Source organism: Dromaius novaehollandiae, chromosome 2, assembly GCF_036370855.1.
Source record: "Dromaius novaehollandiae isolate bDroNov1 chromosome 2, bDroNov1.hap1, whole genome shotgun sequence".
NCBI lineage: Eukaryota > Metazoa > Chordata > Aves > Casuariiformes > Dromaiidae > Dromaius > Dromaius novaehollandiae.
In genome coordinates this window covers 9,952,377-9,971,334 of record NC_088099.1, presented here as the reverse complement: position 1 = coordinate 9,971,334, position 18,958 = coordinate 9,952,377, and the positions used below count along the sequence as shown (strand labels likewise).

The window sequence follows — 18,958 nt, the reverse complement described above, 5'->3', positions numbered from 1 at the left end:
TTCAAGAGAAAGTAAATGAATAATCATATTGAGCACTGCCAGGCCATGGCCACAACCAGGGAAACACATACAGCGTCTTCTCACCTTCCTGGATTGACCTGAGATGGTGCCTCTGCTCTTATCTGGATGGCATGCAGCACAACGCTGAGCAGGGCCTTACACAGCAATAATTTAGTCGTGGTTTTCATTTTCTCCAAAGTGCTGGCATCCTCATCAATACCATAACATAGCTAACGTAGCTAGAGAAACGTCAGGGAGAGAAGGGAGAACATGGGAGAAAATCCAGCAGCAAGGCTGGGAGCAGGAAACAAGGGCTTGTTCTGAGCCTGGCAGCCTGTACAACGAAACAAAAGGGGCTGGAACAACAGCCCCTTAAATTTGCTGGCTAGTGGGTAACGCTTTGGAGCAACTAACATGCTGTTGGCATCAGCATGTTTTGCTTTTCCTCTCTAGCTTCAATGTTAGCTTAAGCTCGGCATACAGGCGGGCTGGGAGAACCCCGGAGGCAGGAGGTCTCCGTGCTCCGCTGTTCCCGCAGGTAAGGGAGGCGTGGGACAGACCGGTGACGCTCGCAGCCGTTCCCTACTGGAATTACGGCAGCATTCAAGCCACCATTTTTTATTTTGTGTCTCATTTAATGTTTCCTGCCTGCTCGAGATATTTAGGATTTCTTTTAAGAATCTGGCTTCGGTCTACAAGGACACGTGCTTTGCACTGGAGCACTGCAAGTCCTTTCCTTCATGGATGGAAGCTAACGCATTCCCCACCTCCTGTCTGCAAATGAATGCACTCACCATAGCTGTTCACTGCAATTATTTGGAAAAACAGAAAGAAAAGGTGGTTTAGATCCTAATGCATGTCTTTGCAAAAAGAAACACAAGGTCTCATGCTTTGAAATAAAAAGGGCTAAGGGACACTCGCCAGTTTTAATCAATACGAGGAGAAGTATTTTGGCCCAGGCTCACCCTACGAGAGGATGGGTCTGCTGAGGTTTCAAACCTCCTGGGGAGCCGGAGAGATCTGCTGAGTCACCAAGGGACATCAGCATATACGAGAAAAACGGTAAAGCAAGATGTTTTATGAGGATTTTAAGAAACCGAGAGGTAGGCAGAAAACCGCTCTAAATGACCCTGCCTCCTCCCTGCGCAGCCCCTTCATCAGCAGCATTCACAGTGTGAGGACCCATTTCACCTTTCCGAGAGGAGGTAATTATTTCTTGTCAGTTAGACTCAATCACTGAACTATAAACAGCTGGTGGTATATAACCATTTAGCCTCATTTACCACCATGATAGCCTTTTAGCTGCTACACATTTCGCATGTTCGCTACCATTTCCCCCATAAATTCTTTTTAAAAAATCATAAAAATTTATGAGGGGGAAAAGAAAAAAGGCATGAGACGGAGGCGGCTAAGAGAAAAGGTACTAAAATTTTAAAATCAAGATGAGGTTACATACCACCAGCTGTTTGAAGTGCAGTGATTGAGGGTCTTGCTGATGAGGGATGATTACATTCCTCTCGCTCCTCACTCCTATTAAAGGAGAAGTGCATCGTCCCTCTGGATATGGCTGATTAACAGTTATGCAGGGAAGACCTGGGAAAAACTGTGTCTATCTTCCATGTTTTGATTTGCTCCATGAATTTTCCTAACCTTCATGAATGAAAACAGGCCCCTTCCAATAAACCAGCACCTTTATACAATCTGAAAGATTTAGAGCAGTAGGAACTGGGTAGGTACCACTTTCCAGAGAAGCCAATTTGTGGCAATCTTTGAGCTGGAGACTATACAAAGAAATTATCACCTCATTCAGCTAAACAGGATCTGGTTTCCAGGATTTTTTTTTTTTTTTTGTCAGGTGAAAATCCAAGCTGAAGGCCTATTTGCTAGTGGCTGAAAACAGCAAATAACATATTTTACAATGCAGGATCTCTGAAATAGCACCCTGGGCTCCACTGACCAAATCCCAATTGTACTGTTGCAGAAGCCCCAGTTCCACTAATAATAACAATAAAAGGAAGAATAAATATTAGGAAGTGACAAGGAATAGACAGATATGAGTATTGCTGAATATCTGCAGAGAAATATTCAACGCATCCTAGAGCAAATTCAAAGCAGACCCTATTTTCTTACAGACCTCTATAGGCACAAAGTGGTAGGGATTCAGATGGTGACCATACAGAGCAGGCATTATTTGTATTTTGATTTTCTATCAAGTTTTCTTAATATGATTATTTCAGAAAGATAATATTAAAAAATTAACAATTAGGTCTTGCTATATGTAGACTAGATTTTGCCTGCGTGCCAAATATTTGATGCCAGCCACCCCTACTGGCATAAGCGTTACCCAAAGCGCACCCAACACACACGTACACCTCTGACCCGGGGCTGCTCTGCCCTGTGCGGCACTAAATAGACACTTGATACATGAGAAAATGCCCAAACTCCCCCAATCTCTCTGCCGTTAGAAAACCCAGCATCTTTTGTGATGAGGGCTGTAAGAGCACATGCATAGCCCCCCAGTCAGACACCCCAAAATCCTCAACACTTTTCCGCTGCTATTAAAGCAAATGGAACATAGTAGGAGAAACAACAGCTTTCTTCTGTCTTTTTCTTTTAAGCTTTTTTCTATTTCCACACTGCTCAAGCCACGTTGGGTGGGATTCACGTTAAGTGAGAATATGTAAGGAATAGTGTTGTGGTGATTAACACCATGTATATGGTGTTCTGCACCTGATTCGTTGGGTAGACGCATGAAGGAAAAGAAAAAACTGCAGAAATGTTCTCTTTCCCTTCAGCTTTTCTGCATATAAAGATCACTTGATGTTGCACAAAAGTATCTGGGTTTCCCTTTTTTGGAACACAGCCTAATTTGTTCGTGACCCAAGAAAAGAGGATTGCAAGAGGCTGCTGAGCCATTTAGTCCATCCTCTTGCTGTTGTTTTAAAATCCCTCTTAAAGGGCAGAAGCCCTCTCAAAGAAGTAGAATTCTTGTATCAGTACCTGCATGAAAGAAGGTTGGTCACTACCTAGCAATTAGCGGAAAATAGAACTAGAATTGGGAGAACCAGAAACACTCAGCTCTTAAGTCCTCTCCAAAGCGTCCAGAACGTAGACCACATCTTAACAGAAAGGTTTTCCTAAGTCAACATCTTTACAGAAGCCACTTGAAGGCATAACCTCCCTTGTGCTCTTTGCAAAAGAGTGAACATGGACAGGGGAAATATTTAATGTATATCCAGCAGTTAACAAAACCGACATTTGAAACCAAGGAGTAGTGGCAGCGTGTGACCAGTCAATTCTCTCATTGAACCAATCCAAGGGTGTTTTCTGTTGCTTGAGCTCTAGCCTTTGAAAGGCAGAAGGTGTAGAGCAAAAGCAGGAAAAACCCAATAACCAAACCATTCAAAAAGCTCCCTAAAATAAACATTCACAAGGGGGCTTCCTTAGGGGGTGAGGAGGTAGCTGATTTGGTTGCTGTCTATCCGAAGGACACTAACTCTTGGTACTATACATACACATACTAACACTTAATTGAGAAGTGCCTGCCCCTTCCCTTCTAAAATCGCATGCTTTTTTCATGGTTCATCACATCTGTAGGTCAGCCAGCTGCAACTAATTCTCTGTTCTTTCCTCTTTTTTTCTCAGCAACTGCCAGTTTAGAACAAAAATCCTTGCTTATTAGTACCCGAGTACATGCTCTTGCACTTTGCAAGATTAAATTTAATCTCGCTTCTATTATTCTAATTCTCCAGCTCATGCAATTTCTGTAAGATATTCTGGCCCTCCTCCTCTCCCTCCCTCATGCATCTCCCAACACGCTTGATGAGCGCACTCCAACTCTTCACGCCCAAATCATTACAAATTAATTAAGGTCAATCAAGACCAATCTTTGAAGCACTCCATTAGGCAACTCAAAATTTGATTTTGAAGGTTTACTTGTACCTCCCCTGGTCACTACTTTATTTCCACCCCTTAAACAACTAGCTTTTAGCCTCATTGACTTCCTCCACTATTTTGCCTTTGTCAGCTTCTGGATGATTTTTTTTCCCCCCTCAATTCTCAAAACACACTACTGCATGAATACTATATACAGCTTTCTTAAAAAAACCAAGACAGACAAAAAGACAAAGATTTAATTAATGGTAATTTTGACATCTAAAAACACATGCAATAGTACGCCTGACCCTAACCTGCATCCTTAGGGACATCGTTTTCCCTCTGTGCTGTGTTAACCTGTTTAATGGTATTACCAGAATGGCACAACAGTGCATGAACTTAACAAAAACACAATTCATCCCCCAAAGACCGCAGACTGACAGAGGCAGAGGAGGTACAAAGAAGCAAGCATAACTGATCAGAAATTTTGGCTGTTGAAGGTTTTTGGCAAGGTTTACTTATGCTTGGAGTTTGCTGTAGAGAATTAGAGTTGGAAAAGGATAATACTGCAGCTGGATGGGTATTTACAGTGTGCTCCTACTGTTAAGTTTTCAGCTTGTGATTTTGTTCTGGATTAATTTGAAGATTTTTGTAGTAAACATGGTTATTGGTATGTCACTCAATATAAAATTCACTAAATCCAAGGCTTTTTTTTTTTTTTTTTTTTTTTTTTAATGTTGATGAGCTTTTGAAGGCTGATGCATTGCTGTTCATTACTGCAGCCTATCTGTAAATGAACAACTGGGGGGATATCACCCACCCGCCTCTCCCAAGGTGGTGGACAGTCCCTTGAGATCCAACCCCAGGAGCATCGCAAAATGCTACTAACGCTTCACCGAAAATGTGTATGCTGGATCCTAGGTGGTCAGTTCAACTTCAAAAGCTGATTTTCATTTGCTAAACTACTAGGGTGTTAGTGTGATTTATTATATTCGATTTCATGAATAGTTTTAACAGATTATTAAAAAAGACTACAAAGCGCGAGAAGGCTAATTCTGAACTCCTTTCTCGCTACATAACGTGCCAGTGGAATTGCCTTCTATTGAGGTTGATATACTTGTGCTCAGAATATAATTGCTATGACCATACCGAGCGTGCCAAGAGCTCTATTTTACGTCCTAAATTAGGATAGGCAGCATTTGAAAGCAGAGGAGATCTTTTATTAGACATGTCAGTAGAGCTAAAAAAAGAAAAAAAGAAAAAGCAGAAAAGCTTTTACTCTTACAAGCTTTTCTCCTATACTCATCCTGTACGATACTGGTTAGCCTCAAGAGCCTTGAAAGTTTTTACATAAACACAAGGCTTTTTTTTTATTGTCACCTGTCTTTATTCATGTGTTTTTCCCTTGGGTACCTTAGCACAGCTCTGAACCATCACTTCCCTGGAGCAGAGATCCTCCTCGTTCTGCTGACCCATGAGACCCCTACACTAAGATGTCGAGGTAAAACTAGGGGCCTGGAGAAACTACCATTGTAGAATATAGACTATTTTTTTTTTTTGACACATCTGAAGTTCAAGTTGTATCTCAAAAGACAACAAAGGAAACATGATAAAGAGAAAGTTTTATTGACATATTTGTTACAATAAATACATTTATTCACATATTGACATTTTAAATATGGAATTACATGTAAAAAAAACTTGTACATGAGATTATTTTTTGTGTTTCCATTTTAACATTCACTTAAATAGGTACTACAGAAAGATCTCTTATGCAAGTGGAAGTGTTTGGAAAAGCATTACACTTGAGAAATAAGAGGTAAACAACTTGTGCAGAGGACGCTGTAGACAACATGAGGCAGATGAACCGCCAGTGGAGTCAGTATGATACAGTCGGCTCTTGAATTTATATTCTGAACTGCTAGCAAACAAACTCTGTAATCCAGATTAGAGCAACACACTTTAAGTGATTCTCAAAATACCCAAATATATACAGCGTTTAAGACTTTACAGGTTAGGAAGGATCACATTCAGTAATAGTAATAGAGGTAGAATTGTGTTGACAGTGCTCGTATTTCTAAGTGGCAATAAAAAAAGTGCTACTACTATCACTGAATTCAAGAACAGAACTCCTGAAAAAGTAAAGAGGAAAAAACATTTGTTAATCCTGTTTCTCCTGGCTTGCCACAAATGCTAGAGCATATATGGAAAATGCTGTAACTCTCCAGCATGGATAAAACTGCAAAGCAAAATGGTTAAGTGGTGTTTCTCCAGGGCTTTGGGAAGTGCAGCCTCTCCTACGGTGTGATACCTGTAAAAGTGACCTCAACTTTATACACTACAACAAAATCTGCAAGGAAAAATACAGTATAATATACTTCTGGTATGGAATCTAGGCTTCAGATATCCTCAAAACAGCTAGCAGTGAAAACAGAACAGAAACTACAGCAAAAGGGTCGTGCTAGGGACTCAGACAGGAAAATGTGTGGAGAGACGAATATAGAGTCAAAAGTGCAAGAACACAGCAAGGATACAAATATCCTTGCAGGAATGAAAAAAATGGGGGCAAATGAGATGGAAATGTGGTAAAGCATAGAGAAAAGCATAGAGAAAAAAGGCCACCACAAGAGGGAGAAAACAAAAAGACAGTTGACTTGTTCTAGGGGTACTTTGTACCAATAAAAACCTGCATGCAGAAGACCAGCTGTGAATAAATTAGAGTTAGCATCTTATCTTTGCTGTATCTGTAAGTGGAAAACGTGTATTAATTGGGACTTAACAACTGCTGAAAGAAGTTTCATCGCCTGAAAAAGAAATCCTGAAAAAAACTCTTGTTATTATATAAACGGAAACAAAACTACAAGGTTTCGAAGGCAGCCTGACAGACAGCAGGAAAAAATGAATTGCACATTCAGAACCATTAGATGTACACAAAGAAATCCTGAACCACTGAATGAACGTAACATTAATACAGCAGTGCTTTGCTTAAATTGTGATCTTCCAAATAAACAAACACAGCATTGCAATACAGCTACATTTAACTGTACATCAGTTCCTTTACAAAAATATGCTTAATCTGTAATAATGCTTAAAACGATTCACCTGGTAAAAATCAGTTAACCTGAGTGCTGTTACATTAAAAAAAGGAATGTAACCTGTCGAAAAACTGAGTATATACAAGGCCCATTTCCAGTTAGTTAGAAAAATAAGTGCGTCCAACCAAGAAGTGAGAAAGCAACACAAGCACCTAAAAGACCCAGTGAGATTAACTTTCCCCTTGAGCGTTTATATAGTGCAGTAGGGACCATACTTTCCAGCAAAATAAGCACCGAAAAAGAAAATGGAGACTTAAAAAACCCCAAAAAACCCTGCAAAAAGCAGTGTTAAAAGGAACAAAATGATCCTTCCCAACCATATTATACCAGAAGATGGTATACGTAGGGATTCAATATGAATCAGTGTTTTTGTACACAAGGCCCTGTGCTCATGTGGATAATAAGTTATCTTCATGATTAGAAATCAGGTTACAAAAAACCTTACAGAAAATCCTTAGGATTTAATTTAAGAGAAAATAATTCTAGTATTAATGCTTATGAAATACTTAGTATTTAAGGCAAGATTTAAGGTAACATTGAAACAAAAGCCCTATGTTACCCCAAATGATCTATATCCTTTATAATCTAGCTAACTTTCTGCAGTCTGTTCAGTATGTTTCCTCCACATTTATTTCTCATCCCATGTGCTGCTAAAAAAAATAAAAAGTAAAAAGCACCAAAAATAATTTAAAAAAAGGTTGGTGCCGATATGACCCAAAAAAATGCCTTTTTGACAGCGAACACGAAAAGCCAGTTTCACCTTTGAATATCGCCGCCCATGCAAGCGCAAGGCTATGGGAAGGACAAACACCACAATACTGTGCCAGAACAAACCCAGGAGATCTCCAGAGTAAGACAAACAGGCAAAAACCCCACAAAAATGAAAACCCGCACCCTCCCTCCCACCCAGCCTCTAGGAGGGCAACACAGCCACGCACACATACATACACACAGTTTCTATAGAAAAGGGCATACAGCAGCTTCTTGGACACTGCACAGTTTAAAGCTCAACAGATAGAAAACACTATTTTAAAACTAGGAGAAAATCCAGTACCAAGTAAAAGGCTCTTTCTCATTCCGAGTCGTTAGACTACGTTAAGAAAAACCTGGGAGGACCCCCAAGGCCCAGGCACTCTGAAAGAACCTACAGTTTTGTAAAAAATCTCTCAGCTAAATCCTTGCAGTGGAAACCTAAGGTGAAAGGATTCAAATGCCCAGTGCATTTGGTATTTTCAGGGCTAGAAGGACTTTTAACCAAAATTTGGAATTCTAAAGTGAATTTTCAGAATTAAACTGGGGAATGAGCTACATATCTGAAGATATTTTGCAAAGGGGGTGTCAGGATTCACTCTCCTCTTGTGAAATCATATGGGAGATGCATGGGCCTGTCTACGTTTATTCTCTACCACTACTTTATAGAAATATATCTGCACAGCAGCTCCTTCAGCTATGAAGATGCTACAGATGTGTCCTTTTACCTAGCGACAATTTTACTGAGCTTTTCCAATACTGCAGATTGTTTCATCATACAATATGTGCCACATCAATTGCTAACATTCTGATGAAATAAAGTGTTAACGCGACCGACTTGAATGATGGGTAAAACAAAAATATCCCAAACTTTTGAGAACAATATTACAAGGCAGACCTATCTGTGCTGGTACAACAAAATCAAACAAACCTAAAGCCCCATACCTTGGTCTGACAGTGCACTGTATATCCCCTTAAAAGTTAAAGGACAGAGCTTTTTTAAAAATGTAAAACATTCTACTAAAACACCACAGATCATATGGCCAAACCAATCTTTTAGTCAAGGCAAGATACGAATAGTTATAAAGTGAATTCTCCAGTGCTACAAGATATAAACAAAATAATTCAAAAAAAAAAAAAGCTGGCTCCATATAGTCACCTACTGGAGTCACCTAATAGAATCATTATAAAATTATGCTAATAAAAATTGTGAACAAATAATACACAGATCAGGATATATGTATTGACTTACTAGCATCTTTATAAAAATTTGAAGATATACACAAAAAACACATCAACATTTATGGAACTGTATCCACTAAACTTAGATAAGACAACACAAAAAAACTAACAAATAGCTAAGATGTGGTTGACTGTAAGCACTTTGAATAACATTTTAATTTTAAAAGTTCAATATTTACATACTACATTAAATTTTTTTGTATTTTGCATTGTATTTTGAATGCATGATAAAGAAAGAACAAGATAATGGTTGCAACAGATCTTCCAAGAAAGTTAACTTAAGATGTTCAGATTTAACTATGTGCTGAAAGAGAACATGGAAATAACACATCCGTCTACCTTTACCTCTACTTCCTCTGGGATTTTTGGGAGGAGACACAACAAATGGAACTAAAAGTTAGGTTACCATTCAAATTGGGCATTGCCAACAGATCCAGTTTTAAGTTAGGATTTGAGAACTAACAAGACGCTTAACAAACACTTTAACAAGTGACTCACCTAATTGCTACTTTTGCTACCGAACCTTAAGGTATTATAAAGATATGGTAATAATACAGGCTGTATGTATGTATGTATGTGTATAATAAAATGCATATACACATACATACATATAGTATGTTTACGTATATTATGATATCCAGCTACTGCAAAAAGCAGCTAAAAACCACAGCAAGCAAGTCTGCCTGTACTCTAGCTATGCACAAGCAAAAATCTACTGCAACTGCTTTTAAAGAGGATCCATCTAGTCATTAAACAGACATTGCTTACATCATCTCCTATTTTTAAATAGATCCGAGGCTATTTCATGTCTTTGTTTCCAAAGCCACCCATTTTTCTCAAAATTTTTTTTTTGTTAAAAAGCAACTGAATAAAAATTTTTAAAACTTGTTTAAGTTGGCCGAACTTCAGTCTCTTTGGGATGGATTCAAAACCCAAAGCAGGAGCGTTTCTACAAACTTCTTTGACTTTTGAATCAAACCCATATTCTTAGGCTCCAAGAAATCTTCTAACCCCAGTAACGTTTGCGTATGACAGGACAGCTGATCAACTGCAGATGTTCCTACTGCTCAGCTCAGCTGCTGGCCTGTTTTGGCAGTTGCCGCTAGCGCAGATTTCCAGACACACTATTACCGCTCCGTTCCTAGACATTTTCCCATCCTTCTCATTGAGAGAAGCTGTGCTATTGCAGTGGGATGAATAACTGTTTAATGACTCGTTTTTAAATACAAGCATTTATTAAAAAAAAAAAAAAAATTACAGAACCTGAGGAGGAAGCACAGGGGTCTGGTGCTCCTGGACGTGAGGAATTAAACCGCACTTGGCAGCACCAGTCGCTGGGGTCACCTCGTGTTAAGTCATCAGGGTCGGCTTCCACCAGGCATTCCCTACCTGCGGCTCCTTTGCTACCCTGGGCTTAGGGCTAACCTGAACAGGACGCAGTAATCGTGCTGAAGAATATTAAGTATTATGCATAAATGTGGAACTAGGCAGACAGATATAAAACTCACTTCCACGTGAAAATTCTCATGATGTCACTCTGTCCCTTTGCTAAGTTGTAAATGGGCTTATAAAAACTCTTAAAAAATTTCTTTTTGACAGTGTAGCAGTTTCAAAGTACCAAATTATTCTGTATTATTTCAGTGAAAAAGCAGTTTTCTCTAGAAGACTTTTGACAGTTTTTATTACTCAATCATCAATTTTAATAACTTCTACTTAATTGAACATCTTTACCAAAACTGTAGAAAAGCCAATTAGGCCGGTTTTGTGACTTGGTCACCGTCAGATCTTTGCAAAAAAGAGATCTATGCTACGATGAACTTGCTTAGTCCGTCCTTCTACGCTTAGCACACCTATTTTCAACCCCACTCACAGCTGTTTCATTACATACCAATAGTGCTATTCTGTGGTTACTCAGGTAACAAGCCCACAAAGTTTCTGCAAGTTCCTCCATTCAAATAGCAGGTGGAGGGCTTAAGAGTATTCCTAAAATAAGGATCAAGCAAAAGCCCACAGTCTAAAAACTATGGAAATGTTCATAAAAACTGCAATCCAATATAAAGATGACAGTTTAATGAGTTTATTCAAAAATAACTGAAAAAAGTTGTTCCTTTGGCAATACCATCTAAATGGTTCTAACCAAAAGGAAATACTACGGATTTTGCTTTGAATAAAATATAATCTCCTTAAAGTTTGCACATAATTTTTGGAACTGCCACTTTCATCAGCAGATTCACAAAGTTCTTATAGTCCTGTTTTTATCGGGAACAACATATCAAACCAAATCCTTGCAGTTACGGGTTTCTTATGGTGCAGCATTAGTCACAAAATAAATCTCAAAGAAAAAGAGCTAATCAAAATAAAGCATATGGCAATTATGAAACACTAGCCCCAAAGAACTATTAGGAATGCACCACTCTTCCTGTGTAACATTTTTAAAGTGAGCCACTAAATATTTCTTTTTCCTTATATCTGGCAATGCCATTTAAAACAACTTAGTTACAACTTGGAGTTAACTACCCCATGATGCTACTGGAGGGCAAAGATCCTTGTTTTTAAAAACCAAGGGAAAATACAGCAATGTTATTCCTACACAGTGTTTTATGGAATAAGTGGAGTTGGAAGGAGAAGATGGAAGTCTGTGTTGGAACAGAAAATGCAAAGACAGACTTAGCATATTTACAGATATAGAAACTACAGTTTTCCAGTGTCACCTCCAAAGCTTCTCAGCATACTGTTATTCAGTGAAGTAGACCATGTTTAAATCTATGTAAGGATACCTTCTATACTCTCAGATATACAACATAATAAGGTGTTTTGTTTAGAAAAGGTGAGTTTTCATTTAAATACCTCACACTGAAGATAAGAGCAACCATTATCAAATATTCTTTGCTATGAAGAAAGTTTTTAAATCTTTCGATGTAAACGTTCTCTCTCAAGTCACTGTGGTCACACAGTAGTATCTTGAAGATCAGTGTCTACATGCATTGTAAGCACTTTGAAAAAAATCTGCAGTTCCATGTGGTTACAACAGAACGTGAACAAACGGAACAGAAATTCCACCTTTGCAGATCCTCTCAAGTTCAGCTCTCCTTGAGGACACCTTGTTGCTTTCTGTAGTTCAACATAGCAATTAAAGACTGCAAGCTGAAAGGTTTCAGAACCCGATGGTCTCGCCACCGCGTCTCGTTTAACGCCACAGTACGCTCCTATTAGTGTAAGGACCTCTCTCAGCAGACATCACTCAACTATCAGCGCCACGTTTATGTGGGACAGATCTATCATGTGCCTGTGAAAAGATGAAGGAAATGTAAACCTCGTACTCAAACTTCTTCTAGGCAGAGAGAACAGAAAACAAGGACCTGTGAAGGTCACTAACAAACAGATGCTTGATTGGATTAAGAAAAACATTGATCAGAGAAGACCAAATTTCACTTTTTAAGGAAGGAAATGAACTGAAGGCAGTAGCAGTGATTAACTACTTACCTGTGGAATTTCTGTTGAAATGCTAAAGCGTGTGCTGGCTCCTTGAATTTTGCTATGGCTTTCCGTTGTTGAGGAAGCATCTGTAAACTCTGCAGACGCAAAAAAATAAAACATTTTTTTAAACAGTCACCTAAAATTTCCATTTAAAAACCTCACTTTGCACCGAAACTATTGAAATGTTGTCATATTTCTTTTGTCAGAAACTTATCAGCATTCAGGGAAGGGAATCAGAGAGGACAGATTCTCAGAGATCAGACAGAAAACTCAAATCCCTTGCGTAACTCCCTGCAGCCTCTGACCAGCGAGCCAGCTGAAGGCATTTGAGCTGGTGTATTAAGCAACTGTGCTAATGAGAAAACACAGACTGGTTAAGCAAATCCTCAGACTGACCTATACAGATGAACCAAACCTTGCAAACAAATTCCCACCAACTCAATAAGAAGCATTCTAGTCGGCAGAGGTGTTTCTGTGGAGTCATTTGCTGAAGCTAACTCAGCTTCACATACAAGCCCTTGGATTCACTCATCTGACTTACATGAAAGGATCACGACTTTCCACAGGTTTAAAAGAAGGGCAGAAACAGGAAAAAAGGTGAATTCTCCCACTATGGGTTTTGATCTCTAAACTGTATATCCTCACACCATTTTAATAAAAACATGTGGCTAGCTTCTGACAGACACTTGATGAGACGGCTTAGGTCACCAATTCCAATTCCTTCCAGGAACTGGAAACCATTTAACACACATCTGCCCAGAAAAGTCCATGGGAAACATGCTTCCTAAACCACTAAAGCATTTCACAATGCTGTGTATATATATATATAAAATACTTAGCATTAAGGTTTCCAAAGCTATAGCAATGTCTCAGTGAGGGAGTAGGAGAAACCACGTCCTTGCTCCCTAGCAGCAGGAAGCATGTTAAATGGCAATGCCAAGGTGACTCCAGAAAGTGGTCTCATGGCCTTTGCAAAGGAGTTAATAGACTTACTGAGATTAAAGTTGATGTTTTGGGTTAGTGTTTTAGGTAGAATGGCATATTTTTCAAAAATAATTTTTTAGAAAGACATTTGAGAAATACAGGAAAATGAATGCCAACATACTACATGTGTACACCATCAAAAAAGTTAAGAGACCTCGTAATCAGTACAGAAAAAACATAAGGCTCAACCAAGTAAAATTACAACGTCTGCATTTATTAGACCTGCTGATAGGTAAGTCTTAAAGTCACTAGGTTCTTTCTCAAAAATATGATTTTACCAAACCTGGCAAGTTTCAGCTGGTTAATTTGTACCGTACAAAGCCCACTGCACAGTTACGACGACGAGCTAAGTCATTGCAATTTGCTAGTTTCTGAGCTGGTAGGAATAGGATTTATCTAAAACAACAACAGCAAAACCTGAACAAACTTGGCAGATGAAATTGTTGGGTTTTTTTAAATCAGAAAGATCATTTTACCAACAGGAACACTGTTGAGTAGCACAGAATACCTATGAAAGAAATTGGAAAAAAGCTTATTTTTTCCTATAGCTTCTCTGTGGGAGCAATTGAAGGAGCTGCTGAAGTCTGTGTTCTCCTCCTGTACAGACGTCACTATTATCATTTATAGAACAGTATCTAATACACATTCTCTTGATGCTACTCTTCTGGCCAGACTAAGACTAACTTTCAAAGACTAAGAATTAATCACAGCCATTAAATAGCAAGATTTTAAATGAAGAGATTTATGAGAATTATAAAGAATATCTGAACCACAACAAAAAAAACGATGGCGCAAGAGAAGCTAATTTGGTTCCTACATCATTTCTCAAAGCATACGGAACTTTTAATATGAGAAAAACCATTTGAAACACCGAAAGGATGACTATTTCAGAGCACGGTCAGACACCAGGAGCTGGAAAAAGAACATGGGGAGGTATCCCCTCAGCTGCACACTGCAAGTCCCGCTCCTTGCTTCCCTCTCCCCTTTCCTGAGCGCTCTTCAGTCCCTCTTGCTACTACCTGATCCTCCCACCAGCGCTGCACGACATTCTCCCAACGCTCTACGCTCCAGCCGCCTGTTGCGATCAGTCGAAGAAAAAGAGAAGCTGCATTTAGTGACTATTTCCCCACCATTGAATTAGGATTACATTGCTATTCTTGAGATGCACAAAATCAGAATTTGATTTTGTAGTTTCCGTGCCTGTGCTATTAAGAAGCTGCCTCAGTAATTAGTATATGGGGAAAAAAAAAAGTCTGCAGGAAGACATTCTGGTGTAGCGCAGGCTGATTAGTGAAATTAGAAAAGCGAAGTATCTAAATGTTCTTATAAACAACATATTTGTACTTTCACACAAATTAAAGTTTACTGATTGACTCGTCTGGATAATATGTCACAGCCTGTTCATCTTTATGCTGCATTATCATTATATTTCCCAAGGCAAATAAATGCAGTCAAAACACTTCCAAATGAAAGCCAATTTTAATACTCAATTGCTTTGGCAGCCAGGCATTATTCTTGGCCAAGTCTATTGAAAAGCATCTTTACAATATTTAATTTCACTTGTTAGTATGGACAACTGTAGAAGCAAAGCAGAGTATTTTCAGAAGAATCGCAATGGGAGAAGCAGCCACGTGCACTCTGAGGACAAACTCCACAATTTCTTATAGAAATTCTGAGAGTTCGTCCTGACATTAAAAGTTAAATTATAACAACTAGAATTTTTCCACGTTCGTCCTAGCTATAAAAGCACCGCTTATTATCAAAGGAACAAAATATCAAAACTGGAAATTACGGTTCAGAGCAGCAACACAAGCCCCGCAGACGAGGCAAGGCCACTACGCAAAGACGGCCTTGTGCCCAGTTATAGTTAGCTCTGAGTTTATCCCTCTGAGCATATTACCATAAAGTACTAGTAAGCGGAGCTCACATTTTCAACTCGTATAATATAAAAAGAAAACCAACTAACATGCACACAGCCCATGGCTCACGTGAGCACTAGAGACACAACCTGCGGACAAGGGTAGGGTCAGAGAAGCAGTTATGATGGGAACTGCTGCAGCAGCACAACTTACTACGTAGCTGCCTAGGACCAGCCTCTGACGGCTGCTCCCTCTTCTCCAGTGCAACCTCGAGGGGGACTCGCTGCCATTTAAGCCAACCTGCCCGCCAGATAGACTAATGACCCGCAATTCACGCCCACGGCGCAGCCGCAGGGCTGTGACTTCAAGCATCGGGGTGCTCTCGCCTTCCGCCGTTGCCTGTGCCCAGGCTTTAACCGGAGAGCGAACGGAGGATGGCAAAACAAGTGATACTTCTCCATTTGGAAACTGTCAGAAAAATCCTAATTCAAACAGTTTTAATACTAATTCTCAACATTCGCTGCACTCAAACTGTGATAGTGAAAATGATGCCGGATCACTTAATTTCTGCCTTATTTAGTATAAAATTCCTTTTGATTTTGTTTCACCAAGAACAAAGTAAGACAGTTATTAAGCAAGCACTTTGACTGTAGGAACACTATTGCTTGAAATGCCACCATAAATATCCTTGCAGACAAAGATTTTTAATATCCCAACATGAAGCATGATCTATATTGTCTCTTTGAACACGTTTTAATCTATCATAACTTACACATACTGACATTATTTATCTAGCTAACAAAACTCTCTTGAAAATTTATGTTCTGATTCTGGGACAATATATACTTAATTATACGATGGCTTAAGCCCCAAGTTTTATGCTGATACAGTTAAGCAGCTAGCAACATTGACTGTCAGGCAGAGAACAAGTCAGCACAGTGTGCCTAGGTCTTGCCCTAGTTGCTACCCAGAGACTGAACAGATGGGTTATCGGCTGGGAAAACAAGTGTTCCACTTCAGTGAAAGCCTGAAATAAAATACCTGCATATTCATTCTTCTGGATTATTTCTGTCTCTTTGAATACTGGATGATATGCAGTTTAGAACGGATCCTGCACTTCGTGATGTTAACAGCAATATTCTGAAGAAAACAGACTTTTCATGCATGTAAGAAATTCAACACCAAGCCTTAGGATATTGAGATATAACCTATAGAATTTTAGTACCTTAAAATTTTGTTCAAGACATTATCTTAAAGATTTATTTTACCAGCGTCTGCTTTTCGGATTCCAAATACACATGCTAGGAAAACATACACAAAATAAATTAATTCTGCATGTCTTAATCACACTTCTTCTTTAGTTTAATACCCTTAATTTTTTCACCTTTTTAAAAGAATTTGGCAGACACTATTTCCAGCAATAAGATTTAATATTATTAGTGTCCATAACATCCTCAGGATAGCTCGAGTCCTCCCATATTCACTACAAGGTGATCTTGAAATAACCTCCTAGGAAGCTGTTATTTTTAATCACCCACTTTCACCAGTCACACTATCCCCTGTGTTAGTCAGCTTACTTGTAAAGAATGCTTCAAAAAGTTCCCCAAATTCTCAGTACCACTGTCTAATGTATTTTATTAATGTAAAAAAAAAAGTATACAAGCATTTTTAATTATTTTCAATGACCTAAAGCACTATATTAATCTAACATATACCTCCTACACAATACTGTATATCATGATCAATTCAAACCTTTGTGACCTCTTTTGATAGTATCTTACTACTTCTGGAAAGATTTTACAGCAAGTCCAACAGAAGTTGAACCGAACAAAAGCTCATCTTGTACAACTCTATATACCACTAAATCAACTCATCCAGTATTTGTACATTTTTGCCTACAGCACTTGTTTAATTCTGAAGTTAAATGAAATTAATACTAATTGCTACATGTTGAGAAAAGTGTGAGGTTTTTTCCTTTTTAGTTAACATGCAACTTCATGAACAGAAACTACATGAGAATGCAGCTCAGTCTATTTTTTGAACTACCAGCCTCAATGGCTAAGTCTTCTGCTTGAAACATGAAAATACAGAAATTCAGGGTCTTTCTCCTACGAATCACCATACAAGAAGCCTTGAAGTGAAAGCTAGGTAAAATGGCAAGAGGCTAGGAGGACCACTGCCACAGGAAGGTGGGAAAAATATAGATCTATAAGAAAAAAAAAAAAGAAATCCTCAGTGTGATTACTTGTGGGAAGCAAGACAATTTTTCATCCCTGAAGAAAATATTTTTACTTGACAATGTTTAACGTGAGCAAGACTTACAAAAGTCTAGTATGCTCAGAACAGCTTTTGTCCATCATTTGAGCCTATGACGCCAAATGGACCTAAAACAAATCTCAGCAAAAAATACTTGTCTCTTGTGATAAATGCTAGCCCTCCTGTAACACGACGTCTCCAAAAACGTACTAGGATTTACTATAGTGAAACAGGTCAGTGACCTCTCCTAGGTTCAGGTCCTTAATGGCTAGTGCTATGACTGAGATATTTAAGGGCACAAATACAAACATATTGCATACTACTAGAGCTTGTAAGAAAAAATCCTATCACTAGATGACTTCCAGTTTATACCCTAACGCTTGAGTAACATCCTATTAAACATGCACTATATGTTAGAGACAGACACACTCAAATCTACATTAAACACTTCTTTCAATAGTGTTCAGCTGCAGTACCACAGATTAATGGCATTTTTGAAAAAAATAATTCAGTATGATGGTTTTAGGTCTGAGGTAGTATCGGAAAGAAGCTAAGAACATCAGATTGGTTGTTATATGCTACTAATTACATCTGCTCTTTCATTTTCAAGGAATATATAACACTAAAATAATCTTTAGTCTTATGCTCTTCATTGTAACAATAACGATAGGAGCCTGCCTTTCCCAAGGTTTCACACCTGACTAGGAATCACTCTGTTACCTGCTGGCTTTGCAGGATACCAAAGGTGGAGGTGGTGAGGGCAGGGGGAGCCAAGCAGAGAGCACCTCCTTTGGAGGCAGGCTGGACCGATGGTCTCCTCTTCCCATATAACATGGTGACACTCAAGTTTCCTCTGCACAAGGTTTATGTGTTGCCACACTGCGCTCCATAACCACTTCTATCATCAGTTGCTAAACTGAAATATCACAATCCTTCCAAACATCACAGTTCTGAGAAAAACAACTTCATTCACATTTTCTCTTTAACTTGACCTAGTCGGACGGATACCAAAAGATCAAAATCCCCCCCTGGATCCGCTCAGGTGTAAAGGACTGACACTACACTAACTTCCAGGGGATTTCAAATGATTTGACAGACTAGACTGTACAAACCTACCATACAGTACTTTTTACTGACCAACCTGAGATCATTTCAGGAGTAATCTATATATTTTCCCATTCAATCCTGGAGTAAGAGAAGAGGCATTAAGGTCTGGAACACTCTCAGCATTTAAAAAACCCTGGTTTAGACTGAGAAGGATTATTTTATATGGAAAGGATTTAGGTAGCACAGAACTGATAAGGATCTTTATTATCTTCTTTTTCTGTTCTTTGGAAATTAGCACAGGAAGATGCAGGTCTTGTGTAGAATGACAAATGCAATGGAGTTACAAATGATCATTCATTTGTTGGTGGCTCA

General features: G+C 38.9%; 1 protein-coding gene across 3 annotated transcripts in view; it reads right to left on the bottom strand.

The window, feature by feature from the left end:
- Positions 1-5,481: 5,481 nt before the first annotated feature.
- The window catches only part of RBM33 (RNA binding motif protein 33), a 103,552-nt gene continuing 90,075 nt past the window's right edge, over positions 5,482-18,958 (bottom strand). For all 3 annotated transcript variants that reach the window (XM_026102956.2, XM_026102967.2, XM_064505747.1), the window contains 2 exons: positions 12,447-12,535; positions 5,482-12,249 (listed from right to left, as the gene is read on the bottom strand). In XM_026102956.2, the coding sequence (XP_025958741.2) occupies positions 12,201-12,249; positions 12,447-12,535 (138 nt within the window). In that variant the 3' untranslated portion in view covers positions 5,482-12,200. The remainder of the gene's footprint in view (positions 12,250-12,446; positions 12,536-18,958) is intronic.